The 24,372-nt window shown below is 36.4% G+C and overlaps 1 protein-coding gene across 18 annotated transcripts in view; it reads right to left on the bottom strand.

The window, feature by feature from the left end:
* Positions 1–24,372, bottom strand: part of CACNB2 (calcium voltage-gated channel auxiliary subunit beta 2) — a 245,920-nt gene that overhangs the window by 23,311 nt on the left and 198,237 nt on the right. For 15 of the 18 annotated variants that reach the window (XM_039550043.1, XM_039550046.1, XM_039550045.1 and 12 more), the window contains 7 exons: positions 19,086–19,208; positions 14,707–14,843; positions 12,834–12,910; positions 8,744–8,877; positions 5,231–5,311; positions 4,891–4,949; positions 1,763–1,872 (listed from right to left, as the gene is read on the bottom strand). In XM_039550043.1, coding sequence (XP_039405977.1) covers positions 1,763–1,872; positions 4,891–4,949; positions 5,231–5,311; positions 8,744–8,877; positions 12,834–12,910; positions 14,707–14,843; positions 19,086–19,208 — 721 coding nt within the window. Of the gene's footprint in view, positions 1–1,762; positions 1,873–4,890; positions 4,950–5,230; positions 5,312–8,578; positions 8,599–8,743; positions 8,878–12,833; positions 12,911–14,706; positions 14,844–19,085; positions 19,209–24,372 lie in introns of all 18 variants that reach the window. The other 3 variants (XM_039550033.1, XM_039550036.1, XM_039550037.1) reach the window with 1 other exon arrangement.

The raw sequence follows: 24,372 nt of genomic DNA, 5'->3' as shown, positions 1-24,372 counted from the left end.
AAAATTGCACAAGCTTTGCTGATGAGGCTGAAAACTTAATCATCATGATTCTGTTTGTTCCATGACTGGTTGACCTCCATACTTATTACCAATTTTCAGTCCTATTCAAAATAAGTGACACTTTATCTTTTCATTAGATTATTAAACAGACTTTGGTGACAAGACTGAAATTCACACAGAAGAATATTCTCGTGTGTAAAGATATTAATTATGTTGTTATAGTACATTGCATTTTGATATTTCAAAACACTTTAAATAAGACACACTTGGAAGCTACAGACTACTTCCAAGAAAAAATTCACAGCCTCCATATAGCTGAAAGCAAAGGTTTTACAAAACAGATTTTCAAGAAAGGGAAGACAAAATTTTTAAGGCAGAGAAGCTTATGCTAAAAATGACTACTATATTAGGCAAACGTTAAATATTCAGTCAGTTCAGGTGTCAGAAATTTTTTTGTCGCGAAACTGATATGAACTTATTTAATAGGATGAATGAAACTACTTTCTTGTTCCACAAAATTTACAATTTTTCAAGATACAATGCTGTGTTCGAGGGAAACCAAGCTCTCTCAAAGGCTGCTAAGAGGAATCTGCAGCTTTGTAAAGGCAGAAATATGAGTGGAGGATCCATCTGTGATGTAGCAAGTTCCTCCTTTTTTGGTATTTGATGGGGGACTTGCAGAGGATTTGTTATGGGACCCATATCTGTATCTCAGCCAAGTGCCCTTACACGAGTATGTAGACTCCTGGCACGATTCATCTTATAATCACAGAATGGTTTGGATTGGAAGGGACCTTAAAGATCATCTAGTTCCAACCCGCCCTGCCATGGGCAGGGAACCTTCCATGAGACCTCTTGGCTCCCTCCAGGTGGCTCTACACAGGGAATGCACCAGTGACAGCAGCAGAGTCTTGGATATAAAACATCTCACACTAGAGGAATGGCAAAGGCAGTCAGGAATTAAGACTCCAAAATTATCACCTTTTCCTCCTAACTCTACGGACACCTTGGGATGGCAAGCTCCAGTGCAGCCACCTGTACTGTAGATGGTTACATTTAGTTACAACTTCCCAGCTAAGCTTATTTTTCTTTCTGAGTAATAAATGTTTAATTATTGATACAACTGGGCAAGCTTCAGTACTAAAAGACTCATGTAAGATGACAGACATGTAGGCTATGAATGCAGCTATACAGTTTTTAAAAACATCTCCCTTTTTGCATCCTTCCCTTTTTTGTACCAACCTTAGGATTAGTTTAAACTGACACAAAATTCACCAAATGTGTACTTCAGTAATATTTTTCAAGCTTCGTATCAGTTGCTATCGCTAACAGTAAACTTATAAAAATAATGCAAAATATCAGCAATATCCATGTAATTCCAAGAAACTGAAAAGAGTCATTTCTATTTAGCCAGAAGAAAGGCACAAAATTAATTTCTGGGCATAGAACAGCGATAGGGGATACACATCATAAGGTCACCCCAAGACATTATGTTTTCAGATTTTATATGGATGGCTGCTTCTCCCCACTGAGGCAAACAGCAAAACACGAAAACTGAGCATAAGGAGAATAAACCAAAATCAGCACTATAGGAAGTTTACCTGATAGTGATTTTAAAATGATTTCTAGTGCCAGGATTTCTGATTTATGGGAATTGTGATTTTCTCACAGCAGAGAGAAGGCTATTTTTAGCTTAGACATATGAATGGAGAGTAGCATACTTCACAGGTAATTTGTAGATAGTATCGTTACAGGTACTTACCTAGGCTTGATCTGGTGTTAGATCGCTCTATTATCGCATGCTTACTGGGATTGTTTAACACTGAGCGTTTGGCAAGCGAGATGTCTGCTGTGACTCGTGTAATTGATATACTGCAAAACAAACACAGCAAAACAGTGCTGAACGTTATTTATCTCTCAGGGATGTGGGGAGAATTCTCATTTAACACTAGAAGATGGCTAAGACTACAGGAAAATAAGTTCTCAGCAGCACAGTATGCTTCGCTCAATGTGAACAGAGAAAAAACTTTATCTAACTTAATACTGCTACAATAACTATTGATAAGACATCCTACACATGCCTAGGGAGAGGGCAGGCAGGAGGAGGTCAGGGATTACTGCAGAAGATGGGACTTCCCTGGGGTCTCCAGGTCTGATGAGGATCTGACTTTACACCAGTACCCCCAGTATTAGCAAACTGCTTTCTCCTTTCCCTGACTTGAACAGTACTGAACGACAACCTGGCTTACTTTAGCCATATGTATAAGACATATAGGGCTATGCAGAATTAAATGGTAAGGGTAAGGCTTAGCAGGGAAATTAGTATAGATCTACAAGTACAAATCATGGGGTTTTTGTTTGTTTTGGCTTGGGGGTTTTTTTTGGGTTTTTTATTGTTCAGTTTACTAACGTGTTTTTCTAACAGAGTGCAAGAGCTACCTATAATTTTCCAGGAAGATTATGCTAGCAATATGCTAGCCACCTAAAAAGGAGAACTGTAACTTGGAGAAGCACATCCTTGAAAAGTCTAGGTTGACTATCTGGCAGGTTCAGTTTTGTGTTTATGAGAATAGATGAGCCAAGAAAGAAGTGGTTACTTTCAGTTGTTTGCACTGACCTGCTACACAACCTTCTGCATATTCTTCTTCCTAGGAAGATAGTTTCTTTGGTTTGTTTTGCTTTACTGCGCCAAAATGCACCCTTAAGTTCCTTTTCAAACTCTCTGGTCTAATGAGGTTTAGAGGTCACATTTTTCCAGTGCTGAAAGTTAAATCAGAGTGATGATACTCCCTTGTTCTTCCTTGTAGGATTTTACTTGCAATTTAAAAGAGGAAATGGATTTGCTAAGAAGAGGGAGGGCTCCTCTCTAGCAAGCACTGTCAGATGCTGTTTGTTCATTTGAAATGTAATCCAATAGGCCATTTCCCACTGAACTCAACATGTGTATACACTTATCTAAAACCCTAAAAAATGTAACAGAGCCAGAAGTTAATACGAAAAAACAGAACTATGTGCACAATACTGATTAGTAATATAATTTTGGAAATCTAGGCATGATTTAACTTAAGCTAAAAACATCACCAAAGATTGTGATTTCTGGCACAGCTCCTCACAGATAATGCCATTTGTCTTAAAATTAAATCAAACGTGTATTGTGATACTTACTGGTTATCTTTATTTGCTAATGGAACGACTACAAACTTTTACAGCTTTTTGGTTTTTTGTGTTGATTTGGATTTTTTCCTGCCAGTCTTTCTTCCTACAGGCTATAGAAAAATTTTTGCCTTTATAAACACAATTATGGTATATTGAACAACGCTAGATTTATCAGTCTCTTTATCTATGAAAAATGCTATTTTTCATTTTAAGACTTTTTACCATCTTTCTAAGGACATTTTAATGTCTTTGAGAAATGTCACATCAGGAAGACCAAGTCTGCTCTCAAAACAAAGGGTGTGTATGTTCATATTGTGAAACAATTGCAGTGAGAGCAGGGACAGCAGTGTGGCAGCTTAAAGCACTAGCATGAATCTGAGAAACTCCGGTGCGAATTTGTTCAAAACCTTAAGTAATGATTCAGATTGCTGCTGAAGTTTGGAATGCTTCAAATCTGCTACTATAGACATCAATTTTATTTGGAGTACTTGTGGATTCACCCTGCAACCGTTGGATCTACAACTGAAAATCTGATATGCTCTAAAATACTTAAAGATGGAGTAATTTTCATCTGCTTGCAACAACTGTTTTGTTAACTTCCAATTCTGAAGGTGTGTATCTAGGGTTTGACAATCCTGACTAATAAAGAGAGACTACTGAAGTGGTTAGGTATTTACATCATTATTCAGACTGAGAAAATCCACCAGTTTAAACCACAGTGCCTGGTATTTTAAAAAACTGAAGCTATTGACAAAAATCATCAGGCTCCCTCTTGAAAGTTTTGGCAGCAACAGGACACACAGAATAGTGTTATGGATCTCTCCACTTCCAAACAAAATAGGACATTCCTTGAAGTTACAGATATTATAATAAGATCTTCTGGTTTTCTCAATTTTTCCTCCCAGTGTCAACCCACTGGGACATATAATCTGGAGCTTGATCCAACACCAATATAATCATGTCTGGAGAATGCACCTGATGTCTCTGCTCCATGGGTCCGTGATGCTGGAGTTACAGATCACGTCACCGCTTTTAAAGACAGACTATCATTTGAGATCTGTACCACAGTAATGCCTGAAGGCTCAAGTACAAATCCCACTGGACCTTGTCTAGCTTGCTGTAACCACTTGGATCAGAACCCAGCGAGTGCAGCCGGTCTGCTATCAAGGGTAACCATATTTCAGCAAGGTGGAGGACTGCCCTACCCCTTCATCCCAGTCCTTTTGAAACTTCCCACTACAGAGCCCAGAACTACTGTCAAACCAAGATCCTATCTTGAGGGATCAAAAGGTCAATAATCCCATAGACCAGATAGTCTGAATCTCATATCACTCTTTCCAAGATGGATGCCAAGTAAGGAATTAGAGCTGAGGAGGAACCGTGGCTCTTGTCAGTTTGCTCAAAACCTGGGAAGTGTTGATACCATTTGAAAAATACTTAAAATAACTTTTTAATCTGTAGATAAATATCTAGCAATTTGGAGTGTGAATGTCACAGTCATCAAGAAGAAGACATCCTTTTTTCCACTCTCACCAAATATATGCCCCAGAACACTTCCCACTGCAACACAGCCTCTGCATGCTCTGTCAAGGAAACTTCCAATCCACACTAAAATCCACTGATCAAGGAATTAGCTGTCATTCCTAATTTTGTCCAATCTTATTATTTCTTAAAAACCTGGTAGTGCCCAACCGGAACCTGAACTGAAGTATATTTGCATTGCAAAGTACTTACCGCCCTTCGAATCTATGTTTTAAAAAATCAAATAATGCTTTTTGCATCATATCTGTTACCTAGAAGGAAAAAACCAACAAATTAATAATCACATAGGAAATTCATAACACTTGATGCTAATAATATTATATAATAAAGCTGACAGTAAATCTTATATCCGAACAATGAGATTGGAATGCAATTTATTCCTAATCTCAATTCTGACATGAAGTAAAATACAAATAAACAGCTATTCAGTAGGAGTAAAAACTGTCTGATGTTTGCCTATGTTATCCATTATCAACTACAAATGAAGCACAGTATTTTGGCAAAAATGAAACCATTCACAACAATCAATTACCTCATATCCCTTCAGAGAAGGCCCCACTAAAACTACTGGTCGCATAGAAGGCACTACATCATAGGGAGGGATGTGCTCTGTCTGCAAAACAGGAAAAGTTTTCAGCATAACAGCACATATAGAAAGTGTTAATCACTCTTTACAGTATTAGGAACTCTGAATTTCCAGTGATGTCACAGGAATCTTGGATTCATTAACTTTTCCCTAAAACTGGTAGCACAAGATAAGGACATAAGAGGTTCAGGGATTTCTTTTGAAAAAAACTTTTCTTTGACTTTAGGTTTTCCTACTGTTTTCATATTTACTCTGGATAGTTAAAAACTTATTCTGGGTCATGCACATGTCCCACTCCATAATTCCTAACTGCTAAATTGAAAAGGTTATTTCCAACAACTAATGAATTGAAATGGCTAATTCTAGAGCTGTGGCATTTGTTTTCAACAGAAATTCTATATAGGATATTATGAAAGAGAAAAATAAAAGGGCATGTGAAAAGCATAACTTGTCTTTTTTGATAATGTTCAGATCTGCCCACTGCTTGAAAAAATACTGTGACATCACTGCAAATTCCCATGGCAGCAGTCAGTCTCACTTCCAGATTTGCACCCACAGTTCAATCACAAATTAAATCAAAATAATGACTGATCAAGTTAGTATTTCTAGAAAATTATCATAAGCAGAGCTTGGGATAGCATTTCTTCCACTTTGGGAAGTTCTTGTCACCACCCGAGAATGGATTCTGGTAGTACCATATTTACCAGAATACTAACTGATGTATCATGCACAATTTCTAAAAAAGTGTTTTAACATACAAAGATAAAAAGATTGTCTCCTTCCAAAGATTGCAAAAATTTTATATTGTTATCACAATACAATATAAAAAAATTAAACTGTTGGGTTTGGGGTTTTTTTTCTTTAATAAGTGGCCATTCAATATATATCACCAAGAATGGAGTCTTATCAGAAAGATTTTTTGTTCATAAGGGAGGTTTTGGTTTATCTGTGTCTTGGGAAAAAATGACTGAAACCCAAACCCAGGAATCTGTGGGTGAGATGGAAAAAGAAATGCCAGACTTATTTTTCAAATGTGTACATAGTACAAATACATCAGTCAAGATCACAGAATACAGACATTGTTCATTGTTCCAGAACTCAATGTATCCCAAGGTGTTTTGCAATAACATTAAAATAAGTATATACATTCCAAAACATAAACCCACAAAGACAGACGTTAATACAGTGACAGCACACAATGCTACACAAGCAGCAGTCTAAAGCAGTCTAAAACACAGAAAACATTTTAGTGATGTCCTTCAATGTAATTTTTTTTATTTTTTGTTACCTGTATTTTCACGAGATAATTAATAACATGAGAATGAATACCAGTGCCCAAGGCATCATAAGCACGTGAAATGATTTATTGTACACAGTGCAGAATCTGACTCAGCACGTTCCAAAGCAACCCCCTGCAATTAAGCTGGGCCTGTATCCAAAAGCAGTCCTCCACTGTTCTTGCTCACATTTTTAGTAATCTGATAAGCGTATTAGAGATAGATTCGAGGAAAAATTCATGACAGTTGTGCAAATGCTTTTAGCATGAGTACCCTGATGCAACAGATCTTTGTCTTAATGTGGCTGACTTAACCAAAGGCATTCATGCTAGAAGTTAACCAGCTATTTGACAATCAGGGCAAGCACAGAAATTACCTTATTTGATGGAATATGGGGTATTTTTAAAATCTGTTCTGTTAAAATGGGCATTTTTTTTTCTCTAGTCTTTACAGCTTGAAATAATGAAGCTGTCAGCAGAAAATTGAGTAAAAGTTATCTAATGGAAGCATTAAAGTTCTTTAATTTAGCAATAGAGAATCTAGTCATTTCTAAGAGACTGGCACTGAACTATACAGCTTTCATTGCAGATTCACGTTCAAATATAACTCAGAATAAAAACTAGCAGTTTTGACCATATGGCTTTTACTCAATGGTTTTACTGCATAGATTACTTTGGGATGGCCATCCAGTACTTACTGTAAATGTCAGTATTATGAACCGCCCTAACACTAGTAATGATTCTGATATGGAAGAAAAGAGATACCACAGAGTGGAAAAAAGACGTGGGACTAACCATCATCCAGATCTATGGTGGTTCATCTAGAAGCTGCACCTTTGAAAGATGCTTATGCAGACAGCATCCAATACATGTCAACACGTATTATTCTTCCTTATAATTTTTATCCAATTAAAAATATGATTAAGTAAGAAATTACTCAGAAGCAAGAACCTGCTGTTGATTTCCACACCAGGCTTAACAGACCAAACTGAAGCCAACAGTAGTGACTTTGGAAACTAGAAGGATTCAATACTATTTAAAAGAGTTCAAGAAAAGAGAGACAGAAACAAAGATCTATTTATTAAACACGAGAGCATCCACAGCAGCGACAGCAATGTCACTTGGCACTGTTTAAGCGCTATAACAGTCTGTAATAACATTTATTACCTGCAGATTTAAGTGAGCGGTTAAAACCAAATGATTGAGAGTTATAAAGACTAAAGATTTTAAAACAAAAAAATCAAAATGTGATATTTCACTGCATAGTTTGGCTGCTACCTAATGTCTTGCTAACTTATTCCAGCAAAGGTCCTAGAAACATATTGCAGCTTTTTGCAACAGGATGCCAATTACATAATTCTGTAGTTATCTGGGTTATCTATGGAGAGACATTGGCTCCCCTGGGAACCACCAGTACCATTTCCAATAGCTGAGATCCTAAAAAAGTCTCACTGATGGATCGCAAGAACATTTGGCTGATAATTTATACATGACAACAGGAAAAACTTGAAGTAAACTGTCAAAACAAGTCTGAGGTTTTCCATTGGTCTTGTGCACTTGCAGACTTTGTACCTAGTGAATTAGAAGCTTAAGTACAGATTAAATAAAAAATACAACAATTTTGACAATTTGTTTCCTAAGTCCAAACTGAGTATCTGATAGATTCCAGTAATGATTTCAATAGACTGAGTAATAAAGAAAAAAAGCCAAAAAACTTGAGAAAGATATAGAAAGAATAAACATGCACTAGAGAGGTGCATTATGTTTGCCAGAAATAATTTTCTCAAACATTCAGAAGGCCTTTTAAGTGTGTCCTATTATTCCATCAAAAAGGATAAGTACGTAGCAGAGCTTCACAGACACACTGAACTTTTTCCTGTTTTCCTGTAATGAATCCACTAACAGCTCAACACATCTCGTCATCCTTAATTCTAGAATAGCCGCATTGTTAATCTGGACTCATAATGCTAATGATGCCAGTGGCAGGATAAACACAGGCAATGTCGATATAAACTTACCGATTTCTGCTTCTGCTTAGCTACAGCAGCATGGAAAAGAAACAAAGAACAACAAAGCATGCATGTTATTGGCTGGTCAAAGGACGCAGACAGTTAACAGGACTAGAAATGCGACGCAGTGCAGGTGAGCAGGTGGACAGATGGGAGCTTGGAAGTCGGTGTTACCTTCTTAAAGAAGGGCATTCTTTTCTCTTTGGAGTGGGGTGATGTTACACTGTTTGCACTGGGTTTGGGGGAGCGATGGTTTGCTGGAATATCATTTTCTTCTGCATCTAAGCCAGTGGCATCTATGTCTATAGCTATATACAGACAAACAATTCAGAATTATCAGATGACAGGGAAAGTAAAGATAGGTTAAAAAGGAAATTACAGGTAAAGAGAAATAAAACTGTCCAGAGTAATAAATAAATAAATAAAAATTAAAAGTCAACCATGAGAAAAAACCACAGTAAATCAAAGGGAAAAATTTAAAGGTGCAGTACATTAGGATTAGAAGACAGAAGGCAATCTGTAACAGCTACTGTAACATTTACATAACAGACCAATGGCCAAGTTTGTTCTTGTTACGCCAGTGTAGATCCAAAGTATTCACTGGAATAGATAAGACTTCCACCAATATAAACAACAGAACTTGGTCAAGAACATTTGCATTATTTTATAGCAATGAACACTAATTGAAAATGGGTATCACCAAATGAAATATGAAATGTTACTACTGTGTCTATGGAAAATGAAGAAATGGAAGAAAAATCACTTTTGAAGACAAAATCAGCCAGATATTGGTACAATGATATCTCCATTTATCTCAGGATGGACTAAAATTGGCATTTTTAATTCCTTTACATAAAAATGCATTGTACTCATAAGATACATTTATTAGGAATAATAAACACAGATCTACTAATAGTGAAAACTAAAAAGAATGGATAGCAGAAGAAAAGAAATTTATCCCAGCTTGGCTCAGACATGGAACCTATGTAAAGAGCGAGGACGTAGGCAGGGTAAAATGGAAGTGAATACAACAAACCATTGCTGTTCAATCTCTACCCTGAAAGAATATATAACAAACAATGCTTATACCATACCCTTGAATTATTTACCCTTTTTAGCAAGTAACAACAGTTTCAACAAGAATCCTCACAGACTCAGTAATAAATACACTTTCAAAATGCAAAGCCATATTATCCTGAATGCTGAGTACAACAGATACCTGCTAAATACATCTAAAACAAAACAAAACCAAACAAAACCTCTCGTTTCCAACAATCAATCCTGATCTTAAGTAGTGATTTAAATTTTTCTTCAGAAAGCAAGCAGATGCACAAAAGTGAACCACAAACGTGTACAGCATCACCCTGGTGTGAGAAGATCTTACCCACCTCTCCACTCCCTCTGGTAACACACGCTTATCTTGCTGTGCCATTATGCCAAACTGAGCCTAACCCTAAACAGATCTGTAAGCAGAATCGTTTGCATTGACTTTATCCAAACCCTTAATTAATCACTGCAAACTATTATGAAACCATCTTAGTGACCTGATTTCATCTGCTTCATGAGTGGGACATCAGCTAATACAGTGGCATGTGCTATTAAATTATGTAACAAATAAATATTTCTGTCAAGCCTACGTGCAGCTAGTGATTTAAGAGACACTTGGGGCAGTGATCTCTTTTGTTTGCATAAAGTACCTTCTCCCATTTGAATTATCCACAGATCTAATGCCTTGATGCCTGGCATTCCCTGAGTTACTGTGCCTTTGTGCCTGCCCTTCCCAGGAAAAACTCAGTGAGTAGATCCCCATCCTGTTTCTATAATCCTGCTCCTAAAAACAGCCACAGAAATCATGTAACATTTTCTTCTAGCAACACTCTTCCTTCATCCTCTTCATAAGTATAAAAAGAACGTATTATCTTTTCTTGAATACAGGCCAGCACAGATGCTGTAAATCACTCATAATAAGACACATTAAAAACTCCTTCGGTTCTATGTTCAACCAAAATTGTCAGTAAAAAATCAGGTACCTTAAGCTTTTCCTGTAAGAAAGAAATGCAGAACTTGATCAGCTAGATACCAATATCTCCTTTTTCATTCTCAGTCTTCACACTATGTAACATCTCCTGTTCTTTTACTGTAAACTATCTTTAGTTCATTGAGTTTTTTTCAGTCATTTTCACCATTATTCTTATGCTGTTTGATGGCCCATAAGGACTGTATGGATTGTTTACTATATCAATATTGATTATTTAAATGGATATGAGCCTCCCTTTCATTTGTTTTTCACTGGTTCTTCATCTTGTTTTTGGGTTTGTTCTGGTTTGGTTTTTCTGTGGCACTATTTTATATTGAAAAAGCCCATCCCTGACTCGAAGTAAAAAAATGAAACTAACTTATTCAGTTAATATTCTTCAACTTATTAAATAATTGATGTAATTGATTAAACTTTCAAAAAGAGAAGGTGTAGGAATAATAATTGAATTGTGCTTCAAAGTCACTTGAACTCTTGTTTTAGTCACAAACTATGCCTCTTCTTCCATCCTCTTCAGGCCCCAGATTTTCTACAAAGAATTTGACCGGCACTGAGCCAATGGCTGGTGGGGGAGGGGCTGCTGAAATCTGCCTTCTATTAGAGGATACGTTCATTTGGGACATTTCCTCCAAATTTCTCTCAAACCAGGACAGCCTCTTTCACCTTTCTTCAGATGTGTTAAGATAAGCAAAAAATTATTGTAGACTCAAAATCCGGCGATCACAGAAAAAGCTAATATGAACTATTCATACATATTTTCCAAATCTTCACTGTAACTGAATAAACTTTAACAGACTTCCTTCTTTCTCCAGAAATCCATATTTCTTGAAAACCACTGTCTGAAGAAACGATTCAATGCAATGAATATTACAGGATGGGTAGCAGTCTGCTGGTAATCTAGGTGTTATCTGTGCTCTTAACTCTAAATTCTGTGCAACATTCTGGAAATTTATGTACTGATCTTCAAGTGGTTTTTTTGACAGCAAATAATATTACAGCATTTCATATGCTTTAACTATAAAATTGCAACATAGTTCCATGGACAATTTTAGTACAAAAATGCAGTTGTTGAAAAAGTTGACCATAACAGCAAATGTGTCAGTGTAAAGCCATCATAAAACAAAAGATTAAGATGTGTTCTACACACCTGTGATGGGCATCTATTGTATTTTCAAACTAAAAGAGAACTTAAGTGAAACTGAGGTGCAATTTTAATAAACAAAATGCAATTGTAATAAAGTTGGTAGTTAGTAACAATCCATGGTTTCACAAGACAGAGATATATTTCAATTAACTGAACCAAATGAAGCCACTACCATAACATGATTTAATTTCTCTGTCTCCCTTTTAAATGACCAAGTAAATACTTCAAAATCTTGAGGGTCATTTTAAGATGCCTGCTCTGTAGGCCAGACTCCATATAAATGAGTATGATTGGAAAATACATGTCTTTGCCCTAGAATACAAGAAACTACCAACACTCATTAATATTTTCTGCTTTCAGGTATTCAAAATGTATATGAGAAGATAAAACATCCAGCAACACAGCAGCTGAATTCAGTAGAAATTTTTTTTGTGATCTTCTGCTATGCTTTTTGTATGGTGCTAATGCCAGCATCCTCCACCAACTTGCCATGCATTTGCTTCATACCACTTGAATCCAACCTAACTAAAGTTAAATCTATATGTTGATGCTCCAAGTACAAAATAGTATTTGTGAAAAGTTTGTACAAGGCAAAAAATATCCAGTATCCTAGAATTATGTGAAGCACATCCTCATGATCAGAATCGTGAAACTAAATGTCCCTGATGTTTTAAAATAATGCCTTTCTTGATGCTACTGCAGAAACCTCTCAGGAACTTCTATTTTTATTGCTGCTTTTTCTCCTGTACCAGAAGGCATTTACTGTTCAATAGGAGTGCTCAGACCAGACCAAACCTTCCACTACCTACTGTAATGTAGTCTCACAGATCTGTTCTATCTTTGCTACAAAGCTCCGTGGTAAAAGCAAAGAGGGAATTATGTGCATTAACAGCCCTATCATTGCCTGAACTTGCTTGCATCTACTCCATTATTTCAAACCTATCCAAATCAGCCTTATCTGGTAACACAACACTCAGGTTTTACCTATGAAGAATGGGGAACAAGAAGAATAGGTCTAAAGGTATGTGAATTTTAACAGATTAGGTTGATGAGTCTCTTTACCGAAGGGTTCACAACCTACTCACCAGATGATGGAGGCGTCGATTTTCTGGAACTAGGAACGATGTCACCCAAACTGGATGAAGAGTTTCCTCCTGATTTACTGGAGTAAAGTAATAAATTAGTCTGAAGTTCTGTAGCTTTCTCAAATTTTTTTCTAGTTTATTTATTATCTGCCTTCTAAATGAGGTGCTAGCTGTAAGACAAACAGTATTTCTGGCAGTGGTATAAAATATACATCTCACACAAAATATGTGTATATTTTGAGACCTGAGGAACTGCAAACATCGATCATACTCCCTGTGCTGCTGTGCAATTCATTCTGCTGCTCTCACTTCCTCATGATCTTAATGCAATTCAGTCATTAATATGGCTACTGGTATATAATGATTAATATTACTACTCATTTCTAAGACTTTTTCTTAAGCCAGCAAACATATCTGTCTCCTTTAAATGAAGAGTTATTGAAAAATCCCTAATGAAGATGAGACTCTGTTTTTCTATCATCTTTTCAATTTAATTAACGTACAAATTCTTCTGCTTTCTCAATACAATATAGCACTTAAGAAAAAAAGTCTCTCAAACAAAGGTAAAGCAGTCTAAGGTTTTGTCAAGTTCTGCTTTGTGAAAACCTATCCAAGTCATGAAAATGAAACAACAGTTCTAGTCTTTTTATTTCAGTTACCATAATAAGAAAAGCTCTGAAAAGAATGTAAGAAAGGTTATTTCACTCTTCAAAACATTCACGTGATAGTAGTAGTTTCCACTTTCTCTATCTTAAAATACGAATAAGCACTAAGTTAATGCATTTGTGGTGTAGGACAATGTTATCTTCAGTGAGAATTTCTGGAGAATGGAAGCCTCTACTATTTGGAAAGGAACCGAATCACTGGGACAGATCTGGCTGTGCCAAAAGTGTCACTAGAGGAATAAGGACCAGATCCTTCTGCTGAGGACACCATGCTCATGGGAAAGACATTTCACACAGCTGAGCACTGCACAATCACAGTGTCCAACTCTAGGCATGCTCTACAAACACTGTTGCCCTTCCTATTGAGATAGGAAAACATTTCCTGCTTCCCAAATGGTTCCTAGCTCAATTCCTGGTCCATCCCACTCAAATACTCTGGGGATATTTGTTTCCTTTATACTCAAAGGGAAACAAGTGACATTTGCTTCCACATGTGTTACTAGAAAACTACTTTATTAAGAATTCTACAGTAAAGGTGACATTATTCTATCTTGTAGTATTGTTCAGAATATCTAGAAACAATCATTTTTCTTATGCAATGATGGCTGCAGTCAGAGATAACAAATGACATGAAACTTCCATCATAAAATGTAGTGTTCTTAAGAGCTGTATTTGTAGGCAATGATTTGACAAGACCATTTTTTCCCTATGAGCTAACTAACAGGCACTAGTTCTGGCTTACGAATAAATTCATCTTAACATTCTGTAATTTCTAAAATGAGCTTTAAACGTGTTTAGAAATAGCTAGATCATCAAAACAAGTAAAAAATGCTACAGAATTTAGATAAACTAATTTTAAGTCAAAATATTTACTAACACGTAATAAATGTACTTACTGCAACGTATATTAGCATATATTTTAGGGAAAAAAAAGGAAATAATTTCAATTGTAGGCCACCACAGATCACCAATCCAAATATCTTTTTCTCTCAAATAGCAATGAAAAAAATTAGCTTATTAATTAACAAGATAATAAATAAAACAATGTTATAGATAATATAAAATATAATTAATTATATAGTAATTTCTTAATTGATTAAAAACATTTGTAGCTGACATTACGATAATTAAGCATACACATGAGTGATACACAGCATCAATTTCCAAGTTGTGTCATGTTGCTATTTTTAAAGATTTCTTATTATTACCTGGAGTAGAATTTTCCTTGTTTTGCCTTTTGTTCATGCTGCAGCCTCATGTTTTCTAGTTTGACTGGGCTTGGTATGAATCCTATTTCACAGCCTTCTTTTACCAATCGTCCTATCCACCAGTCATTATTAAATTTCTACAGATTAAACAAAAAAAAGAAAAAGGTAACATACTAAGAAATTACTGGATCTGGGATAACTTTGTTATTAGTTTTAATTTTCAGCTATGCTATTTTTTGTAATTCTTCCCTGCAGTTAATGACTGTCCTACGTTATTATGGCAATGAAGAATTGTGGTAATATACAGAAATACATTAAAATAATTATTCCTTTCAAATTATTAAAATCCACAGTGCTTAAGCAGAAACCTTCCTTCGCAGACTTCATGTTTCTCCCTGGTTTTTATTTCTACCCATTTCACCATCTTTATTTCTTCTTCCTTCACAATCTTCTCCCCTCATACATGAGAGCTGCTTTTGTTCTCCCTTCACGGTTCTCCTTGGTGGACACCAGAGACTTAGGATCTACTCTCACCTACTGCTACAATTTTTATGGAACTGTAATAATCTATTTTTCTAATTCCATTTCATTCAGTTCTCTGTTTAATTAAAAAAAACTACTTCTCAAATTCCCCAACTTCTCACTAAAATCTTCTGAAATATGACTGAATTCTGCTGCTTATATATACTCTGCTGCAGATAGCTCACATGATCTGCATTTTAAACTTACTATGATAGATCCATAAGAAAAAGATACCTTTGGATAACTAAAAAATCCTAACAATTACACAAGTCCACCATATAGTCCAATTAACTGAATTTCATCTTTATTAAATATGAGATATTGACTACTCTAATTCAATACCTTTATTCATACACACCCCTCCACCACGCATGGGGGAGGCAGTTTGTTTTGCAGAGGCCTATACAGCAGAACTATTTGCTTTTTCCATTCTTATTTATTCACCATTTTTGAATGAGAATAGGTCACTTGTGGATGGCCTCACATGCAATACTTTCAGCATTCCATGGGAATAACTACCATTAAATATTAATTTGGAATATTTATGAAACTGTAACAAAACACTGGAATGTGGAGAGAAGTTGCCTTCTTGAATCTGAAGCCATTAATGTAGATACTGTAGTGCATATTTAATTATGTAATAAGTAGCTTTAACAAGTGTACAGTTAGGAATAAAGCATGTAAAATGTGTGGGCTCCCATAAAAAAAATAGTTTTATTATCATTGGTGGATCACTGATACACATCTAAATTGCAGTATTATCTTTCACTTTGGCAACTACAGAAATCTTGTGATGCCTGAGACCAACTGTCAGACATTCAGCTAACAAAAAATAAAGATTAAAATAAAAGCACTTTTAAGCTCATAAAACATAAGGAGATCTATAATATTCATTCAATGGGATGCCTTTATGAGTAAGAATACCAGCATTTAATAGGGAGCTAATCTGAAATAGCAGTTTCTCAAAGCTGTATTAGACTGAAATGTATTATTAAAATTATAACCTTTCATTACAAAAGGCTAACTAAATCATTAGCTTGGTAAAAGGGAGCCATAGATAATTAAAAACCACCATTAAATTAAAATCTGAACAGTCACTATTTTTGTCCTACAGCACAACAGATTACTAGGCAAAATATAAATTTTATTAGAAGGAATAGAAATCTGAAATCTATAGGAATTTCTTCTTCATAAAGAAATATAAGAATGCAGAATTCACTTCTGGAAAGTCTCAAAGATAAATGCTGTGTCAGTATATGAAGAGTATTAGATACTTTTTAAATTTAACAATACCACACATAATACTTTCTAATTTTATATTTTTTTGGAAATCTTGGTAGAGAGGTGTCCTGCTCTGAAGGTGCTGGCTGAAGTGAGTGATTCTCTATAATTCACCTGTGCTTGGAGTGCCAAGGGAAACACAGAAATTAATTAAACAAGAGCAAACTTATGACCATGCATTAAAGCCTCAAAAGATTCATAAGTTACTATGATGCAGCAGTTTCTTCATGCAGGAAGGAATCCTTCATCCTTTTGTGTACTGAATTTTAATGAATGTGACCTAATAATGGAGATAAATTTCCCTTATACTCAATCACTGCAGTACTTTTCACCGTTGTCCATGTACATTTGGAACTGAAGTTTTTCTTGTTTGAGCCCTCTCAGCAGTACAAATTGGTAAACAGCCCTTGCAGACAAGAAGAGGACAACATTGGTCCAGTATGGCATCATTATGCAGGCAAAAGCTACTGGTGATTAACTTAGGTTTCTTCATTTCTAGGGACAAGTTAGGTATAAAATATAGAAGCAACACTGCTTTTTATAGTCTAATATGGTTTTTCTCTTTTAATCTGCATAAATAACTAAAGTTTGGACAATTCAGTTCTCCCAGCATTAACTGTAGAGAGCACCAAAAGTACTGAAGGGGCAATACCTGGTGGGATACAGAGCCCTGGAGGGTGAGCAGGGCATGGCACAGAAGATGGAGGGGGAGGACATGGCTGTGCAGGGAAGGGCTGGGCCCGGGGCACCCTCTGAAGGAGGTTCAACCCACCCAGACTTGCTGCCAAATGCAGGGCAAGAGTCCAAGTCCAAGTTCAACTACTTGTGGATCCCTTCCCATCTCTCCATTCCAGCAGTGCAGGTGGCCTGGTCATGGGGTTCCTTCCCAACCCATCTCTGGACTAGAACCAGCAGACAACCAACTCTCCTTGACAGCTTACAGAGAAAACCAGGCTTTTTTAAAGGCAATCAGCACAGAATGCCTCTTCTCTCACACCTGGGGCTGCAAGAACATTTTCATCTGTTTTACCACCCCTCAGTACTACACGCAGACACAGACAATGTAAGAACTCAGCTGAGCTAAGCTTCCTTTCAAGGCATTTCTGGAGATCCAGAAAAGTTCAGGGGCCTTTTTTTTGCCTGATTTTCTTCCCTATATATATACATCTGAGACTAAGTTGTGCTGTGAAGAAAAATGCATAAACTTGAACGGAAAACTGCTAACCCTGTGTGTCTGGTTTATATGGAAACAGGGGAACACTTGCTCTAGAGTTTGAGATTACCACCTCATTTGAAGTGCAGATGGAATAGATGACTACACAAACCCATTTGATCTAACCAAACTGAGCTGTATTTTCCAGTACTTCAAGACTCACTGGAGAACACTGATGTTTTTCTTTTGCCAGGACTCTCTGCCTGCTCATCTCTTCTTTTGTCACAAGGCACAGCAAAGAAATTCTTTCACATTACCATTAGACAGAAAGCATATTTCCTTCAATATACAGAGTCTGAATCAAAATTATCCCCTTTTTGTGTGTTTAATATATATGAAAAATTATGATCATTAGCCAAGTCTGTTTCTTGTGTTTCCTTTGTCTCTGTCCACCTCTATTTCTCTCTCTGTATTAGGAATGTTTCTTTCTTCCCAAGGCACCTGCACTAGCAGAATCATTGTGTCTCATCAATCATAACTACTGAGGGATTTTTCGATAAAACAAGACAAAGACATAATTTCAAATGCATTGGCTAGGTTGCTCTAACTTAAAACCAACTTCTATTCCTTTTTCTATAAATTTCCAGATCCAGATGGGCCGTTTTGAGACAAATCACAATGGAATACGACCAAAAGCTGGAAAACCTTATAAAATGAAGGTGTCATTCAAAAGGGAACAGCAGGCTACAGAGGAGGGCCTGCATGTGAAAGGTACCAAGTTATCTGCTTGGGATTGTCTTGCAAGAAGCAGAGAAAGAAAATTACTTTAGGTGTTTGAAACTGTAAAAATTTAAAATTTTCCAACTACAGGAAAAGAAAAACAATGCAGCAGATGCAAAGCACCTTTATTGACAGTTGCTATTATCTTGAAACATCATTCCAGTTCTTCAGCATGTAACTACTAATTAAATATTGTCTGTTCCCAGGAAGTAGCTTCAGTAGAAAAACAAGAGACCTGAGGATTTTGGGGTTGAGATGCAGTCACACAAGTAAAAGAGAAGAAACCCTTGGCTGCTGAATCACAGCAAACCCTCATAGTGCCAGATTAGAAAAAAACACAAATATATTATCTTTGAATAATCAGACATAAACATTTAAACCTATAAATAAGCAATTTTTACTATAGAAGAAAAGTACTTGCTTTCTGAACTTCATTAATTTGATTGTAAGAAATTTGTGCCATTGCTCCTACAAGAATAGCATTTAAAAGAACATTCAATTCCTTATACACTGTTACCTTCTTTAAATAACATTTGTAAAGTGCTCTGGCAATGTGAAGTGTTATCAACATTGCAAAATAGTAGCACTGTTCCTCAAATATTCCATTAAAGAGTGATTCACTTACTCCTTTGGTTTTACTTACTTCTTTAACATGAAGAAAATCTTTAGCCTCAAATGAGATGGCCATGCCTGGGACTGGAACATCATCTTCATGAGCTGCACTGTACCCAACATTTGTCCGAACTGCAAATGCAACAGGTTTTGACTGCAAAATAGAAGATAAACATCATGAAGATTTCCCTTGCAAACACATACGTATGTACAAACACATACACAGGAGATGATTTCTGTATGTTAAGCTTTTAAAATTGTAAAAATTACAAAGAACTCTCGATGCATCCATGCAAAACATAATGGAGAATTTTGTTTACTGACATTAGCTATTAATATCAGCACATTTCACAGAATACAGATTTTTAGTAGGTGATAGAGCTCTGAATTAATTTAAGCTAAATCAAATCAGTAATTAGTAATCACAATCTACTTGGCAGTCCATATAATATTGTCAGCTTGCAATTCTGCTGCAAGTTCTGTGTTTGGGGGCTGCCATAGAAGGTCGGTTTTCAAGAGCTACAAAACCTAAGCTCCACGGACAATGGGGCTGCAAAAGGCATTGCAAGGGAAGCATGGCACTGCACCAACATTGCTCTTTCCATACCTTTCTCATCTGGGCACCCATGTGCTGGTCACTTCAGCATCATTCTAAGGCTGCCATTAGTGTAGCCCTCACAGCCTCAGTCCCCAAGAACTGTTCGGGGAAAATTACAAATTTGGAGAAGAGGTGCCAGCAGCTGCCAGTGACCCCTAAGCAAGTAATCTCACTCCACTCTGAGAGTGGAGCAATGTGCCTTGACATCATCCTGTCGTTACAAATTACCAACCATAGAGAGATCTGTTCATTCCCCTAATTCTTTCTTACACTGCTAGCTGACGTCAGTGAGTTAGAGGATTTCCCAAGTTTTGTTTACAAGAAGCAGTTGCTGGAAGAGTCACACAGAAGCCCCACATCTGCACAGCTTCTCTTTCCCAGCACCACCAGTGCTGAGCACCTCTCTGCACAGGTACAGTAATAGAAGGTGCCATCCAGCTCAGCCCAGACTACAGCTACCAAGGGCTTCCTCTTCTCAAAGGTACAACCATTTTACAGGAGAACGACATTTCTTCTGCATCATTCTAGGCTAAAAACCAGCTTGAGCTTGCTCTCCCCACAGACATGATCACCAAGTATCCCCAGGACCCGCCACTTTCCTACCCCAGGCTGAACTTTTAGCCCACCTTGTCATAACCAGATAAACTGTTAGAAGGGCATCCTGATATGATTATGTATTCATGATTACGTTTCTGAAACTGGGAATTCATGAGAACCATCATCCAAAAGTAAAATTTGGTGATTTCTGCACATCAATTAAAAAATCTTGCAGTGTTGATACAATGGGAATGTCCACTTCTTAACAGCTCAAACTCTTATCTTAGTCATCTCCTCTGTAATTTTCTCAGTGTTACTTCCACTGTTACCCTACATAAAAGATACCAAACTATTACAGAACTAGTCATACCACAAAAAAAGGAGTCACACAGGCACTGGATTCCATGATATCATGTACCTTCCTTAAATATAAAAATAGCATAAATTACTGGGTTAAAATATTCATACAAAACCTCAAAACTTTCCTGAATGTAAAAATTACAGGCTAACAGAATTGATGCTTTCTATGCTATTACTAATTTCAACACTGAAAACAGAGATAGGAAAAAGCATCGAACTGTCAAATCTCATAAGCAATACTTACAATCAAATAGTAAATCATCAAATAAATCACCCACTGTTATTAAGAATGATCATTTTGTAAGGTGTAGTAACCTGTCACTGTAGAAATGTATCTCAGAACAGGAATGGAAATATTAAGGAACGATCTGTGCCAAACACTGATAGGAGGGACAGTATGCTTGCTTATCCATTCTCACATTGCTATATCCTCTAGCAAATATAAAAAAAAATTCTCAACCACTGTGACTTACTCCTAAAAGTAACAGTGGATGAAAGACTTTAGGTTGACTAAAGACTTTAAAATCTTGGCAGAATTGCAACAAACAGACATCTCCAGGAAGTTGATGTCCTTGAAATACTTCTTAGAAGTGATCTAAAATTTTCTGTTAGAAGACAATACCTGACTACCCAAGAAAAAGAATACAATGGAAAATACTCCTGACCTATCTTAACATGAAAGTAAAGGAGCAGGTAAAATTCTCTGTCATTTTCTGCCATCAAAAAAATAATGTAAAACTCTGAGCAGAAAAACAAAGCAGAACACTGAGCTACAGATATTCACATAAGTGGTATGTCCCATTTTAGATACCTGTCACACTGGTAGAAAGGGAGACTGAATTATCATGGGATTAGACTACAATAATTCATCTAATTGAATATTTTAAACTAATTAATTTATAGAAGTTAAATGCTAGCCTTTTTACACAAATAAATAATTCTGAAGGTTTCATAGCACTGTCAAATTAAGTACCTTTCCTGAACTACATTGTCTTGAACTAAAAAAGTCCAGTTATTATATAATTAGGGTCTTATGTAAAAAAAAAATAATAATTTTTTTTTGACACATATACATGTACATTTGAAAATGTATCTAGCATTTGCTTACATATTCTGCAGTTCTAAAATTAGACTGGGTCAAAACATCTAAGCACTTGCTGTTCGCTCTCTAAATCTCCATGAAATGGGATGGCAGTTTAGCACTCAGTTAATCCACAGGCTGGACTACAGGGACAGATGCTCCCAGATGTTAAACAGTTTAACATTTCATGTCTCTCCAGAGAAACAAAGTAGCCTGGAAAAGTTCATTTATCTTCAAAAAGAAGACTTCCATCTTGTTCTTCTTTTTTTCTCCTGTATAACATTCAACCAGCTGAATAAACCCACAAGGAGAACAATCAGACCATGAACAGGGAACACACTCTGGAGTGAGGTTCTTCATGAGCCAATTTCAGATTCTGATATAAACTCAGAATATAAATCAACAAAGTCTTATTCACCAACTGTTTAACCAACTTTGGCTGCACACTTTAGGTAATGGATATAAATTAAAGTGTGTCTAGAGCAACCTTACTCAGTTTTCTCTTTTTCTATCTGGATCTCACCTCTTCCTTTACAAATTATATTTATTTTACACATCCTCATATCAACCCTCATTACTAATTCCATACTATTTACAGTATTTTTGTACTCGACTACTTATATTTCCTTGTGTCATGATTAACTTGTATTGAATGTAACACAAGCATTTGGACATTGTATCTGCCTGGGTCAATTTGTCAGTTTAAACAAGTTTGTACCTGCTTGGTTGAATCTGTATTCAAAAAATATTTCACTCAATAACAGAGCAAAATAATACAATCTGTTCTCTAGTAATGTACTTAAAACATGACAGGGCCCTTTTTTCCCTAGAACTAATTTCAGTTTTTTTGATGCTGTGCAATAAACCCAGTGGAGGCAGCCCCCGGAGATCCCAGCCAAGGAGGCAAATTTTCTGACAGGGAATTTCCTCACAGAACAGGTCATCCCTCTCATGGCCACTAATTTTGGAATTGTTGCTTGATAATCAAGGCATCTCTATTCCTTGTCCACTACCAGGATGTAGAAAAACTGATGAAAGCATTCTCCAAACCATTTTCGTCTACACTTGGGCTTGATCTAGGATCTCTGATTCATCTCATTTCTTACTCTCTCACATCATTCCTACAGTAGAGGCACCTCTGTATTTACACCAGTTTAAATAAAACTAGAATGCACCTTTATGAAGCCACTGCCAGCTAAGACAAGAACTGACTCACAAAACTATTACAGTTACCATTTTGACAAACCGCTTGTCAAAGTTGGTGTCTGTGTTAAAGTACAGAAAATGTGTCTCAAAGCAAGTTCACTCCCTCCCTATTTCTACATAAAGCTACTCATCCTTCATCCCATCCACTTTTCACAGATGCATGCAACCTTATCCTGAAAGCAAGGAATTTTTCTTCTCTTGGGTAATGAATATAATGGGTGTCTCTCAAATCACTAACAAGTTTGCACTCATGAAAATTTAAAAAGTCACACCGTTTCCTTCATCTGAGGAAAGATGATTACTGCTAGTGAACTTTTCACTAGTAGTGAACTTTTCACTAGTAGTAGGGAGCAAATATGACAGATGATGACCTATGTTCAGGACTACTTTCACAGAGTAGCCCTGTACATAGTATTTGTGCCATCAACAATATTAATACTCTACGTAGGACAGAGATCAATAGCACTGTGATGGCCTAATGACCGCTGTGTTAAAAACACCTCACCTTATTTTGCCCTGCTAATGACATAAAGTCAAATATATAAAGCAGAAGACATTCAAAAATGCTATGTTTTACAGAATTAAGTGATTTCTATTACTATTATAAAGAAATGTACAATGTTATGAAACCTATACTGTCACAAAAGTAGCTTGAGAATGCAAATGCAAAAATAATAAAAGAAATTATCTATTTTACCTCTTTTACTTTGTACACTAATTTATACATCTGTTACACAAGAAAGAAAAATCAAACCCACCTAAGGACACAGGAAATTTTGGTCCTAAATGCTGTTTATTGCTGGAGCCTCATGTCAGATAAGTAATTGTCCAATCTCTAACAACAGCATCTGCTCAGCAATCTCATTGCTAAGGAAGCAATGACAATTCATGAATGCCCCAACAGAAAATTAGAGCATATACAGCTGCTGTCACTAAAAGGAGCAATCAAAAATATGACTTCCCAGCAAAGATCAGGCTTTCTTTTACAGCCATAGGTGTGTGTATCAAACAAGCCTGGTGGGAAGCCAGAACCACAGAGTAACAGAGGTAGGAAGGAGCCTCTGCTGTCTCCCAGTCCAATCCCTGCCCAAAACAGGTCTGTTTGATCAGGCTGCTCAGGGCTGTGTCCCAGTGAGTCTTGAACAGACTCCTCTAAGGACAGAACAACATAAGCTCTTTGTGCATCTTGCTCCAGTATTTGACCACTGTGGTTGTGAAGAATCATACAGGAACTATGGTTCTCTCATGTATCAATGAGTGAGGAACAAAAAAAATCCATAATTGAAAACAAATATTTGGTTTTATAGTCCAGTACAAGCAAAATGAAGTGTTATTACACACTGAATGTATCAATTTCCAGTTTTAATTGTAAGCGGTCTAAAAAGCGGGTTTGTGCTGAATTCAGCACTTCCAAGGAAGTGAAGGAGCTGAGAAGTACAGTGTGACACCAAAACACAGTACAATTGTAGTTAATAAGTAGCAGCCTAAGTACAATGGTATAATGACATCCAAACTCTTCTGAATTATAATGGATTT

The sequence above is a fragment of the Corvus cornix genome, chromosome 2 (genome assembly GCF_000738735.6).
Source record: "Corvus cornix cornix isolate S_Up_H32 chromosome 2, ASM73873v5, whole genome shotgun sequence".
Lineage (NCBI taxonomy): Eukaryota > Metazoa > Chordata > Aves > Passeriformes > Corvidae > Corvus > Corvus cornix.
Note: the sequence above shows the minus strand (reverse complement) of the source record. Positions and strands in the feature narration are given on the sequence as shown.